The sequence below is a fragment of the Bipolaris maydis genome, assembly GCF_028858645.1.
Source record: "Bipolaris maydis strain C4 unplaced genomic scaffold PSV08scaffold_7, whole genome shotgun sequence".
Lineage (NCBI taxonomy): Eukaryota > Fungi > Ascomycota > Dothideomycetes > Pleosporales > Pleosporaceae > Bipolaris > Bipolaris maydis.
Window position 1 is genome coordinate 1,914,691 of NW_027093863.1, and position 14,358 is coordinate 1,929,048.

General features: G+C 35.2%; 2 protein-coding genes across 2 annotated transcripts; one reads left to right on the forward strand and one right to left on the reverse strand.

Moving 5' to 3' along the window:
* The first annotated feature begins 10,520 nt into the window (after nucleotides 1–10,520).
* On the forward strand, nucleotides 10,521–12,817 carry PSV08DRAFT_402175 (major facilitator superfamily domain-containing protein). The gene is made up of 2 exons (XM_014217049.2): nucleotides 10,521–11,955; nucleotides 12,026–12,817. Exons 1-2 carry the CDS (start codon nucleotides 10,802–10,804, stop codon nucleotides 12,687–12,689), a joined length of 1,818 nt encoding a protein of 605 aa, XP_014072524.1. The 5' UTR covers nucleotides 10,521–10,801; the 3' UTR covers nucleotides 12,690–12,817.
* A 32-nt stretch (nucleotides 12,818–12,849) lies between these two features.
* On the reverse strand, nucleotides 12,850–14,252 carry PSV08DRAFT_391113 (uncharacterized protein; the record flags this gene model as incomplete). The annotated part of the gene is made up of 3 exons (XM_014217050.1): nucleotides 12,850–13,268; nucleotides 13,346–13,434; nucleotides 13,507–14,252. The coding sequence occupies 3 exons, from the start codon at nucleotides 14,250–14,252 to the stop codon at nucleotides 12,850–12,852; spliced, it is 1,254 nt and encodes a 417-aa protein (XP_014072525.1).
* Nucleotides 14,253–14,358: the final 106 nt, after the last annotated feature.

Sequence of the window (14,358 nt, forward strand, 5' to 3'; positions counted from 1 at the left end):
GACCTAGAACAGTTTCTTACTCTCTATTAAATAAGAGTACTTTAAGCCTTAACTTCGCGCGCGTTATATAGTATCTACGCCTCCTAGGTAGCTACCTATTATAGTAATTATTTTAGCGTCTATACTACTATATTAAGCTTTAATAGTATAGCCTATAGGTTATATAGGACTAGACTAGCGCCTCTAAAGCTAGCTTAGATATTCTCCTTTATAATAGACTACTTAAAAGCAGCTTTAAAGGCTAGTAAGAAGGTCTCCTTACTAATATAGTTAGTGCGGTTACATACTAAGCCTAAAATAGCATCGCCGTACTTACGCTTTAATAGCGAGAAATAGGTGACGTTAAGGGGCTATAATAGGTAAGACGAGTGCGCAGGTATATAGAGAAGGATAATATTCTTCTCCTTATAAAGATCTTAAAAATTAACTAAGTAGTAGCTCTTATAGCTGTTAATAATAAGTAGTTAATACCTACCTATAGTATACCTCTTTATATAGGTATTAAAGTGCTCTAACTATATAAGAGTAAGCTAATTATTTATCTACCTATTAGGACTAACTTTAAGAACCTAGTTGATAGGCAAATCCTTAAACTAAACGTTAATAAGCACCTTACCTATAAAGATAATAAAGGGTAGTATCTAGCGACCTAACGCGCCTACGCCTTAGATTATAGTAACTTACTTATAGTTACCTAGCTATATCTACTTCTTTTTACTATATCCTTCTAAGCCTATAATAACTAACTATAATAAAATCTTACCTATAGTAAAGCTAGTTTTATTAAAGTTATAGATATTATTGTCTATAATACTCTACTTCTACTTTATTATCTTAACTAGATTGAACTAGTGCTAGATAGCTACTAGATCTTCGTAGGTAGCTTACTAGTAATTATAAGAACGGCTCTAGCGCGTACGGAGCTTAGGAGTACGCTTAATATAGTTATTAACCTAGTTTTTACTAATAGAGTTACTAGCGCGCTCCTCTAATAGTTTATTAGCTATTACTTAAATGTTAGCCTTTATAGGGGCAAATCCTTGCGTAGACTCTTTAAGAATATACTTAATAATAGCCTCTTCTTCTAGCTTATTTAGGCGCTTTGAATTCGCTTTATAGTTACGTTAAAGGCGTATTCTAGTACGTTAAGTAGATAGAGTACTTTAAGGTATATTATAGATAGAGGCAGCACGTCTTTAGCTTTAAACATGTTATAATTAGATATTAAAAAGAGTAAGTTAAAGATCTAATTTAGAATAAGTTAATTAATAATTACGTTATTAAGACATAACGCGTTATAGTGTTAATATTAACGCGTTAGTAGGGCGTGATCAGCTCGCTTAGGTGATCAGCTCGCTTATAAACCACGTTAATTATAATGCTAATATAATAACTTTCTAAATAGTAGATGAAAATTTATTAGTTGTTAGAACTAATAATTAACGCTATTAGTAGTTGAATATCTAATAACAAATGAATAAATTAAGTTAAATAACTTATTTATTCTAAATTAACTAAATTAACTCTACTAACAAAGTCTTTAAACTTATTAATACTAGTAGCTTTAGTTAAATTATCTACTAATATAGTCTTTATAGGTTTATAGATTAAGTTTATATTACTTTCTATTAAGTTTTCCCTAACAAAGTGATAAGTAATATCAACATGTTTTGTTCTAGCGTGGTCAATTAGATTTTTAGCTAGTTTAATAGCACTTTAGCTATCTATTTAGATAGTGTTTATAGTATTAAAAATACTTATAAATTCTTTAGTTAAATTAAAGCTAAATAACTCTTTAATAAAGTTATTTGAATAAATAGTTTCTTTAGTAGCTTCTTTCAAAGCTATATATTTAGCTTCAGCGCTTAAAATTGCAACTATCTTTTGTAGTTTAAATAGCTAACTAATAGCTATAGTTTTATTTTGCTAATTATTTAAATTATTTTACAAAATAAAAATATTTTCGCTAGTAGATTTTCTACTATCTATATCACCCCCCCAATCTAAATTACTAATACTGAACGAGTGTAGAGTGTGCTGCAGCTACAAGTTCTACTGTGGTGGACGGTTCGGTCGCGACCCTCCTCGCAGAGGGCTAGTTTAGTGCGGGAATAGTAGATGAGAGGTAGCAAAACTTGAATTCTACTCGAGTGTGTCGAAGCATGCCCTTATCCTGAAGTTCTCCTGCCATAATTTATAGTCCATCGTCCTTAGTGAGTAGGGACTATTCGCACAACGGCCACTAGTGACCGTGTGCACCGGCACAATACCTATTAAATTAATAGTATTTTTTATATAATTCTGTAATTAAGATTATAAGAATAAATTTAATCTATAGTTTTTAGTATTTAATAAGTAGCTAAATATATTATTTAAGTACTTATAATGCTCTAAGCTAGAATTAGATATATATCTAGCTAAGTAATTTACGCTAAATACTAGATTAGGCCTAGTAAAGATAGTTAAATAGATTAAACTACCTATTTCTTTTTAAAAATCCTTTATTAAGGTAGGATTATTATCTTTATAGTTTTTTAATAGCTTAGTTCCTTATAGTAAGAGTAGAGTTTTCTTATTATTTAAAAGCTTATTATATTTAAATAAGACTTTATTAATAAAGCTTCTTTGCGTTATTATAATTAATTTTTTAGATATATCTCTTATAATTTCAACGCCTAAGAATTCTTTTATTTCTCCTAAATTAGTTATTTCTAATTTAGATATTTTAGAAATACTAGAATAAAGATTATTAATTAAATCTTTATTTTTAGCAAATACTAGTATATCGTCAACGTGTGTAGCTAAAATAATAGGTTTAAATTTATGAATAAAAACGCTATTATCTATCTTTAAGCTTTTAAAATCTAACTCTTCTAATATTTTAGTTAGAAATAATTACCACTACCTAGAGGCTTATTTTAGCCTATAAAGAGCTTTATTTAGCTTATAAACTATATTTTTATAGTCTTTAGTAGCTATTATATTTTTAATATATTTTATTAAAGCTTTATCTTTAATAGTAAATAAGGCTTTATTAAGAATATATTCTTCTAAGCCTATAGGTAGTTATACTAAAGTATTATTATTATCTAGTTCTATATTAGGAAACGCCTGTTAAACGTCCTAAGTATAGATTTCCCAATCTAAATAGCAAAAAATAGATAATAATAATCTAATAATACTAGGTTTATGTTACAAGTAACAAGAAGGATTCTCTCCTTGACGCGGGATGACGAGGTTAAAGACCAACCACGTCCACGTCAGAAGGTAACGACCATCGCGGGGCTGGAGGTCACGTGATATGTGTGCTCCCGCCAAGAGCCCTGCTCCCGGAGCACGGGGGGCCTTGGGAGAATTATGCTCCCACTGCTCCCAAAGAAAAGGGAGAATAGGGAGCACCAGGACAGAAACAATGAGGATATAAGGATGGATGGATTTCATTATTACTCTCGTTGTGGTCAACTCAAATTGTACTTTCTTACTAGTTACTTAACTTCACAAGATTGATACTTGTTAGTCTATTCGATATAGATTAGGAATTGTCAACCTATTGTTACTTTCTATACAAGCACGCCCACTCCACTGTATCGCCAGACAAATACCTCACGGCGCTCTTCACACCATCTCACTCACCCTAACCCGGATCGAGCTTAGAGAAGTATCAGCACCAAACCCCGTGTAACATACAACCTAACCTCTACCTAACACTATAGTAGGGTATACCCGTTTACTAGTTTAATTAAGTAAGAGTCTTTCTATATAATTAAGTTAAGCCTATAATAGTTAACGTAAATATAGAGGTTGCTATTAGGCTTCTAAATATATAAGATAGGGGAGGTGAAGGGGCTACCACTAGAGTTAATATATCCTTTTTATAAGTTCTCTAATATAAAGGCTTTTATAGCTTTTAGCTCTTTAGTACTTTACTTATATAGAGAGCTAAACTAATTTAGAAGGGGTTTAGTAAGTATAATCTTATAGTTATATTAATAATATTCTAGTAGTTAATCTATAGTAGATTTACTAAATATATTATAGTAAGAATTATAGTTAGGTAGAAGCTAGTTCTAAATAAGCTTCATGTTCTTAGGATCGTCTTTATCTAATTATTCTTATAAGATCTAATTAATTTTATAGATACTAGTAGTAAAGAATATATTTTTCTTTTATTTTATAGTATAGTAGAAAGCGTTAGTAGAAATAACTATAATATAGGAAGATAGGGTTGTAATAAGGGAAGTCTAAATAGAGTCTAGAGAGGTTTAGTTACTAGCGAAAGTAGGCGCACCTTAGAGAGTTTAAAATAACTATAGATTTATTAAACTCTCTCTTAATAAGGGCTAGTATATCTCTAATAGTTATCCTTCTTCTAAAGAGCGTCTTAGCGCTAGATATCTAATTCTATATCTATATTATATATAGGTTATTTTAACTATACTAAGAGAAGAGGGCTAGAATTATACGTAGAAGGATACTTAGCTAGCTATATAATTCTACTCTAAGCTATATTTAGCTAAAGTTAAAAACGTTATAACTACTTTATTTCTATAATATAATCTTACAAACCTAAATCTATAATAATAAAGAGATAGTTAAGAACCTTATAGCTATTGATATAAATATATAGTTAGATATACTTATCTACTTAGATTTAGACTTAGTCTTAAAATTCTTTTACTATAATCTTAAAGAGTAGCTTTTAGATAGGAACCTAAAGGGACCTAAAAATTAAATAAGTAATTATAGAATTTAAGAAAAGAAACTCTTAAGCTTTAGTATTAATTAATAATTATAAATTAACGCTGTAGCTCTTTAAGTATAAAATAATAAGAATATAGAAATACTTTCCTCTAAATAAGTTTAAAAAGTTAATCTTAGTAAGGTTATACTTATTTATACTTAAGCTAGAGAGTTTTCTTAAGCTTTATTATTTTCTATCTAGCTTAAGTCTAAGTAGTAATTTTAGGCATCTATAAATTCTTTTTTTTTAGCTTTAATCTCTCTTACTCTAGAGATTAAATAATTACTTATATAGTATTTAGGCTTACTATAGTTATAGTAGTTATTATAGTTAGCTTTTTTACGGTCTAGTGTCTTAGAAAGTAGTTTTAAGGTAGAAGAAATAGCGTAAGGAAGAGTTAGAACTAAATTAGGTCTAGCGTTATAATAATATAAATAATATTTTTAATTTAGTTAAGAATTTTATTTTATTAAGGAGGGTAACTCTAAATTAGATTAATAGTTTAAGGGTAGCCTAAATAAAGTATTTCTTTATTCTATATTAAAAGTAGTTAGGTATTATATTATCTTTTTAAATAAATCTACCTATAAATATTTAAATTCTAAATTTAGTATTCTTAATACTAGCGTAATCTTTTCCTATAAGTAGAAGAACTATTCTAACTTAAATATAGACTTTTTTATTACTACGCTAATAAATTAGGCCTTAAATTCTAAAAAAGTCTCTTTCTTCTCTATTAATAGTTAGTAGAAAGCTACTTAACTCTTTACCTATTTATTACTAGATATAAAATACGCTTTAAGAAGAGAAATTATATCTTTAGTAGTTTTAAACTAGTTCTTACCTAGTTTAGTAAAGTACTATAGTTCTAGGTATTCTTTAGCTATACCTATAGTATAACTCTATACTAGAGCTATTCTTACGCGTTTACTCTAATAGTAATCTAAGTTAATATCTAGTTAGTCTTATATAAATACTTACTATTAATAGAATATTAGGTTAATTCTATTACTAAAGTTTTTAATAGGTAGAGTGCATTCGCTTAGTTTAACGCTAGGAGGGTCTAGAGTAACTAATAGAAACCTTCCTAATCTAAAGATAGGTTATTTAGTTATTATTAGGGGGGTTTTAGTTAAGTAGATAGAGATATCTTTAGCTAGAGTATTTTTACGTATTAACTATTTAACTTATATATTTAGTTTAGTAATCTTAGCTTATATAGCTCTTGCCTAATTATCTTCTAAATCTTCTTTATTAATCTTAATAACTAGCTTCTTTTTAGTTGCCTTCTTTTAAGGGTGTAGAGTTTAGTAAGTAGCTTACTTTAAAGGTTCCGCTAAATCTAATAAGTTTTAGTTAGCTATAGTAGTTGTCTCTTAAGCTAATAGGTTCTTAATAGTCTCTATATCTTTATCTTAGCGCACTCTATATAACTTTTCTAAAGGTAATCTATCTTATAGGGAGTATAGAAGTTCTAAACCTAAAGACTTTAGTTAATAAAAGATCTATAAGATCCTATTTACGTAAATATTTAAGGTTACTATAGAAGGAACTATAGGTTAACTCTAATAGTCCTTAGTCTTAACGAGGTCTAAACAGACTATTATAATATTATTTAAATGCTGTTACTAGTAGTAGTAAGTTTTTTAATATAATATAACAGCGTAGGTAAGATAAATTAGATCTATTTTAAATATAGGGTTACTTTAGAGGTATATAGGAGTGCGTAGGATATAAGTAATCTAAGATTTAATTTAATACCTATAGGTCTTATATAAAAGAATATTAAAAAACTATTAGATAAGCTATTATAGGTGGCGGGCTTTTATATCTTTATAGTTCCTACTAATCTTTAAGAGAAACTAGTTTGGACCCTGTTTAGATATTGGTCGTGTTAGTAGCTTAGCTGTTATATTTAGAGTAAGATAATAGTTTATATAGCTCTACTATCTATAAGCGTTATTACTTTATATCTATTTATAAGTACTATAGCCTATAGCTATAAATTCTACGCTTCTAGTTTATATACTTCTTTAAGAGTTATTTTAGAACTACCTTTACTAGCGTAACTCTATTCTTAGTAGTATCTTAGTTTTTTATCTACTTACTTTTTCTCTTTCTAAGAAAGTAGCCTTTATTATTCTTAGTAGAATAGTATATTATATACTAATTATTATAATAGAAGCTTTAATAAGTATTCTTATATAGTATATCTTTCTTTATAACCTTCTTTATTAGTTCTAGCTTCTTTATCTTATAAATTAGATATCTATCTACTTTATAGATATTTACTAATAGAGTACTATAGAAGTAATTATTTACTTTATAAGTATTCTTAAATTATTATTAGTAGAAAGTATATCTCTTTTTATAATATGTCTATAAGAGTTATTTATAGCTCTTTTCTTTTTTAGACTTTCTTTAATTCTACCTAGGTACTTTAGTTATTATAACTTTTAGTCTTATAGCTTTATATATTCTATAGTTCTTTATATTATATTTCTTAGTAGATATTATATTATAGTAGTAGTTATCTACCTTTTAAGTATTCTATTATTATTTTTTATAGAATTAGTAATTAGTTATATAGTTAATCTATTATAGCTTCTTATAAGCTTCCTTTTCTTCTAGTTAGTATATCTAATAATATTATACTTAATACTTATTATACTATAAGTTAATATAGTAGTAATTATTCTTATTATCTCTAGTTTCTTCTCGCTTTCTTAAGTAATAATTATACTATCTTAGGTAGTTAACCTAACGTAGGCTCTTATATTACTCTATTTATTTCTTAAATATTTAAGGTATTTCTTTATTATTAAGTTTCTTAAATCTAGGTTATTTCTAAGTAGCTTTATAGATAATTTCCTCTATATAGAGTCTTATAACTATAATTCGTCCTTTAATATTATAATTATTAGCTTAGTGCCTAGTATTTTTATAAATCTAGTACTATTAGTTTCTTAAGTAGCGTACTACCTCCGCCTCTTTAACCTACTAATTTATTAGTAGTAGCTTATTCTACTTAAAGTCTTTAAGCCTAAGTGCCTCTTTTACTATTTTATATTCTTTCTCTATAACTTTATTATATATCTTACTAAGGAAGGCCTTATAATTAGCCTACTTTGCCTTATTATATAAGTCTAAATTACTAAGAGTTTTATCTAGCTTCTTAGTTAAGTAGAGTGTTACTATTTATAGTATCTTAATCTTAACTACTTCTTACTTAACTTTATTCTTTAGGTAGTCTCTATAGAAGTGTCCTACTTTGCTATAGTAGAGGTATACCTTACTATTATAACGCTTCTAGCGTTCTTTCTTAGAAAGTCTGTTATTAAACTTTCTTTAGGTTTTATTCTTATTCTTAGACTTATTTTATACTTTACTAGTTATATACGTATCTTTATTATAATTCTTATTACTTTAATATCTTTAAGTATTAGTAAAGAGTAGCCTTAGTCTATATCCTTTCTAGGCTTCCTTCTATTCCTATAATTATATATTAATTCTTATTACTAACTTAATTAATAAGTATAAATTCTTTAGCTTTTTATAGTATATAAGTTTATCCTTAATATTTTTTTTAGACCTACTTTATATACTATCTAGAGTGCTAAATTATTTTAATTAATTTATACTTATAGTTACTTAAACTCTACTATATAAGCTAAAACTACTTTAGTCTACCTTAGATAAGATATTACTTTTTCTACCTAGCTTTCTACGTCTACCTTCTTAAAGATATATCTTATTTCCTCTTTAAAGTTAGCTTAACTGCTAAATAAGGTATACGTCTCGTTCTTAGTTCTCTTATTATAAATATTTACTAAGAAATCCTCTATATAGAGTTATATTTAACTAGCTACTTTTCCTTATAGGTGTATGTTTGCTATAAAGATCTTTTCTTTATTATTTAGTATATTGTTGTAGCTATAGTATAACTTAATAGTAGTAAGGAATGTTTATAACCCTTCTTAGTTACTATTGTATTTATCTAAGGTTGCTATCTTAGGTTTTTTAATAGGCTTTTTATTTAGTGTAGCTATTAGCTAACTTATAAGCTAATTAATTATTGCTTATATCTTAGCTATCTACTATATATAGATCTTAGCCTATCGCCTAAGACTATAAACTACTTATCTAGGGTTATCTATTATCTCCTCCTTATTATCGCTAGGAGTTAATATCTTATTATTAATTGCTAGGTTAGGTATTAGTCTAGGACCTTAAACTAGTCTACTAGTACTAGCCTATAATTAAGAATAGTTATAAGATATTATAAGTCTTAATTAGGCGTTCTAATATTAATCTTCCTAAGTCTACTAAATCTATAGGTAGTTAAAGTGTTATATAGGGTTAGGTGCTAATACTTTTCTAAGCTTAATTTAAGTTAGGGCGAGTGAGATAGTGTAAAGAGCGCTGTAAGGTATTTATCTAGCGATATAGTAGAGTGGGCGTACTTAGATAGAAAGTAATAATAAGCTAATAATTTCTAATCTATATTAAATAGACTAATAAGTATTAATCTTATAAAGTTAAGTAACTAGTAAGAAAGTATAATTTAAGTTAACTATAATAAGAGTAAATAATAAAATCTATCTATCCTTATATCCTTATTACTTCTATCTTAGTGCTCCCTATTCTCTCTTTCCTATAGGAGTAGTGGGAGTATAATTCTCCTAAGGCCCCCCGTGCTCTAGGAGTAGGGCTCTTAGCGGGAGCATATATATCACGTGACCTCTAGCCCCGCGATAGCTGTTACCTTCTAACGTGGACGTGGTTGGTCTTTAACCTCGTCATCCCGCGTCAAGGAGAGAATCCTTCTTATTACTTGTAACAATTACTTAGCCTACCTTCTCACTAGATCTTAACTCTATTAAGTTAGTTTAGAATAAGATAAAAGACTAGATAGCTATAGAGTATCCTAATCTACTAGATAGGCGTTAAAGGATAACAGATTAGCTTTAAGTTATTATACAAGAGGCATAGGATCAAATTACTCTAGAATACCTCTCCTCCCTAGTAAATAGTATAAGAGAGAGGTATAAGGCTGTAATCGCTGCGCATGGTAGAGCTACAAAGTACTAAGAAGTAATCAATACAGCATATTAGGCCTAGCTGATTACCAAATCCCGAGCTCACCCCCTTGCAGAGCTCTGACCAGTGCTATTACTTACCCTTGATACCTCCGTATGTAGCAAAAACAAAAACTTTTATTACCCCGCCACCAGTGCACTGCACGTGCGTTTGCACAACATCGCTACGAATTAGTTCTCACCGCCGCGGAGCCACCACACCCTTCTCATGGAGATTCCAGTGGCGATTCATTCGCGTTGGAGTTTTTTTTTTTTTTTTTCAAATCTCGTACACCATTCCGGAGGATCAATGGAACTACGAGCTATCTTGTAGCAAGCCTTTTGGCACAGCAGCGCCCATCCGATCCATCTACCTGACTAATCGCGTGATTTTCCATATGCCGTTGAAACAAAGAAGCAGTCGTCGAACTATCTCATGAGCCGAGGATTCTCCTTGACTCGATGGCGCAAGATTGGCCAGACCCCTGAGTACGGCACAGGGCAAATTCTTCCGGGATACCACGAAGCCACACAAGCCAATAGCTAGACCAGAGTCATGCTGCCAAGGACAAACGTCGCGTTCGCATTTGCTCCTTCACATTCTCATTGGCCGTCCGTGCCGGAACAACATTGCCCCGAGTCGAGGCATGCTCGGTTAGAGTAGTTCATTTGACCATGAGCAGACCGTACAGAATACGGCCATGGCACGGTGTGGTTGCACAGTAATTGTAGCGCGTGGGCAGCGTTGCATACCGTTCTTTAAGTCCTTCAAGGCTGCTGTAATGCCTTGCTCGAATCTCATAGACATCTCTTTGTCTTTCTCTGTGAGGCCTTTCGCGAGGTTGTACATTACACGACAAGCATACATTTTGTCGTGCCGCGGCTTAATACATTGTTGAGTATCCATTGCCAGTTATCAAATAGCACATAATACCCCGAGACCGCCTGATCTACGCTGGGTCGTTCTGGGTACCCAGGCAAGATGCTGCCAACAGACACTTCTGTCAGCGCAACCACAACACTTCGCGACCAAGGATCGCATGCGCAAGGGAGCGTCGACGAGAACACAACAAAGCTGGAAGATACTCCACAGACCGCAACGACAGCCACCAACGACGGTACTCAAGCGCAGCCTAGTGAGCCGCGAAAGAGCACAGATACCGCGCCACGGGAGAACACAACTGTCGCCGAGACAGAAAAGGAAAAAGGTGGATTGGAGGTTACTGGAAAAGAAGATGGTGATGCCGAAGATGAAGTCGAAGACGAGTCCAAATACTTGACCGGCTTCAAGCTTGCCATTCTCTCCATCGGCCTATGCCTCACTACCTTTGTCATCGCACTCGACAACACAATCATCGCCACAGCCATCCCAAAAATCACCACCGTCTTCAACAGTCTCGAGGATGTTGGGTGGTACGGCTCTTCGTACCTCCTGACAACAACCTCGCTCCAACCGTCCTTTGGCAAAATCTACACCTACTTCGATGTCAAATACACGTATCTTGGTGCACTGGTTATCTTCGAAGTTGGCTCCATTATCTGCGCCGCCGCAACGAGCTCGCCCATGTTTATTATTGGAAGAGCAGTTGCGGGTGCTGGTGCAGCGGCACTGTACTCGGGTGGTATGACAATTATCGGTTTCTCGGTGCCCCTGAGGAAGAGAGCCATCTACATTGCGGCTTTGTCTTCCATGTTCGGTATTGCTAGTGTGGTTGGTCCCATCCTCGGAGGTGCCTTTACCGATCGTCTCTCTTGGAGGTGGTGCTTCTGGATCAATCTGCCATTTGGAGGTGTCTCGCTCGCCGTCGTATTCTTCTTCTTTTCCAACCCTGAACGGAAATACTCACACATTCCTGTCAAAGAACGACTCAAGAACATCGATATTGCTGGCGCCGTGTTCCTCATCTGTTCCATTGTTTGTCTGCTGCTGGCACTGCAATGGGGTGGCTTTACCTACGCTTGGAGCAACTCCAAAGTATGGGGTACCCTGCTCGGATTCGGTTTACTCATCAGCGTTTTCATCTTCTTGCAGATCAGACAGGGTGAACGTGCTACGCTGCCCGTGCGTGTCTTTACTCAGCGTACGGTACTAGTCAGTAGCTTGTACTCGACGTTGCTATCCATGGCTTTGTATACGTAAGTCTCTCTGATAACAACCCTCCCCCTCCCCTCCATCTAAAATCTAACACTTACTAACTCCAACCAGACACATCTTCTACCTGCCCTTCTACTTCCAAGCCATCAAAGGTACCACGGCCGAAGAATCCGGTATCCGCACCATTGCCTACCTCGTCAGCATCACCTGCTCCTCCATCGTCATTGGCGCCCTCATCACCGTCGTCGGCTGGTACGCCCCCTTCATGTGGTTCGGCAGCGCCGTCTTCGCCATCGGTGCAGGCCTGTTGTACACACTCAAAGTCAGGTCTCCCGCCGGCCAATGGATCGGGTACCAAATCCTCGCTGGTATCGGCGCCGGAGCAGGCGTCCAGATTCCGTTTGTCGCCGTGCAAGTCGTGTCAAGCGAGAAGGATATGCCGACTGCCAACGCATGCGTCATGTTCTTCAATTCGCTCGGTGGTGCGCTGTCCATTTCCATTGCGCAGAATATCTTTGTCAATACCCTGGCTCAAGAAATTCCAAAGTACGCGCCTGGACTTGATGGACGGATGGTTGCGCACGCCGGAGCTACAAATTTGAGGAACGTAGTGCCCAAGGAGTTGTTGGCAGGCGTGTTGCGTGGATACAACAACTCGATTGTTACGGCGTTTATTCTGGCCATTGCAACGAGTTGCATTGCTTTCTTCGTGAGCTTGGGCATGGAGCAAAAGAGCGTCAAGGGCAAGAAGATTATGGCTACAGGAGGAGCATAAATTTCTGTTTAACGTCTGTGATGGTTTTTGATTTTGTTAGATTAAATGATTCCTCACGTACACACTCTGGTTAGATTAAACATACTTAATCATGTAAATACTTCAATCCAACACACACACACACACACACACACACACACACACACAAATCCACCTTTTTTCAAGCCCTTCGCCTCCAACTCCAGTGCTTCCTCACCCCCCGAATCATCTCCTCCCAAATCCCCAAATTCCGCGCCCCCTTTCCATCCTTCATCAACACCGCCGCCCTCGCCATCTCCGCATACCGTACCGCCATCTCCGCATCCCCTACCGCACTATACGCCAGCGCTGCAAACCCATACGGCGTATCCATGAACCCCTCCAGCCCCTCCTCGCGATACAAAATCAGGAGTTCCTCGGCTACCTGGGGTGAACCCAGCGATGCATCGGACCAGTCATTGAGTTGGGCTTGGAGGTCGTTGATGATGGAGAGGGTGATGTCAGTTATGGGGGAGGAACAGCGAGGACAGGTGCACGTGAAGTGGAAGCCTTGGGCGAGGTGGTGTTGGCGGGTTTCTGTTGGTTCGAGGGGTGAGGTATCTAGCGCAGTGCATTAGCTCTGCATAAAACAAAAATATCGCGGAAGGTAGGAGGGAGTGAAGGGGGGGGGAGTATACATGATATGGTGATTTCCTCGCCTTCAGCAATGGGCCGAGTGACGCGGACTGTGTGGGATAAAAGGTCGGTGTCAATGACGTATTGTGCACTGTTTTCCTTCCATTAGCTCTCTGGTTTTCTTTGTTTTTTTCTCTGGCGGTAGGATAATACGAGTACGTACTTTGGTGCACAAGCGTGGTTCAAGCGACTAGTCTCCGGCCACACGGCGAGATGATTCACCCCATTTAGCATAACCTGGAATGTATTCGCTTTGACAATGTCCTGTACCTGGACTCTAGGGTCGCCGTATACGGTCGCGAGACCGAGAAACTTTTCTTTCAGGTCCGAGGGGAGTTGCTCGATTGCGGTGCGCCAGAGGGCTTCGCGGTCTAGTGTGGATAGTTCGGATTCCAAGTAGGCTAGGAATGCAGGGGTGTAGGCCGTGACCCGCTCTCCAAATTTCAGGGGCCGCGAGGCGAGCATTCCGATGCCTTTTCCAGGGATGGATGTGGCGTGGTAGCTATCTGTGGGCTTGTTGATGGACTGAGATACGAGGGCCGATGCATCACGAAAGGCTGGTAGCGATGCGAAGTCCTTGGCCAGACTTGGCGTAGTGAATATAGAGATGCCTCGGTTTTGAGCGAAAGATGTATCGGTATATACGCATAGCTTGTCGTTGATGCTTGGGAGAATAGAGGTGCAGACGGGCGCATGTGACCATGGCCCATAGTCTTCCTTTTTCGTGTCATCTGCCAAGGCCGAGGATCCTAGTGATTGAGAACACAACGCGTATTCTTTCAAGCTGTTGAGAGAGCTCTGGAGATCAATCGTGTATAGCGGACTTTTACTCCAGCAGTGCCATCCCCAGACCAGCTGTGGAGAACACGCTAAGAAAACAGCATTCTGTGCAGAAATGTAAGTGCGCATCTTGAGATGAGGGTATAAACCAGATTGCAAGTAAATATTTGAACGCTCAGAAGGGCCAAGTAGGCATGATGAGTGGAAATCGACGTGGACGTGTTATGTCAGAACT

What these genes read in the sequence shown, in the direction of transcription:
- PSV08DRAFT_402175 (XM_014217049.2), top strand. Translation starts at nt 10,802, where the DNA reads ATGCTGCCAACAGACACTTCTGTCAGCGCAACCACAACACTTCGCGAC. An exon ending in CTATCCATGGCTTTGTATAC is followed by an intron (nt 11,956 to 12,025) that starts GTAAGTCTCTCT and finishes AACTCCAACCAG; the next exon opens with ACACATCTTCTACCTGCCCT.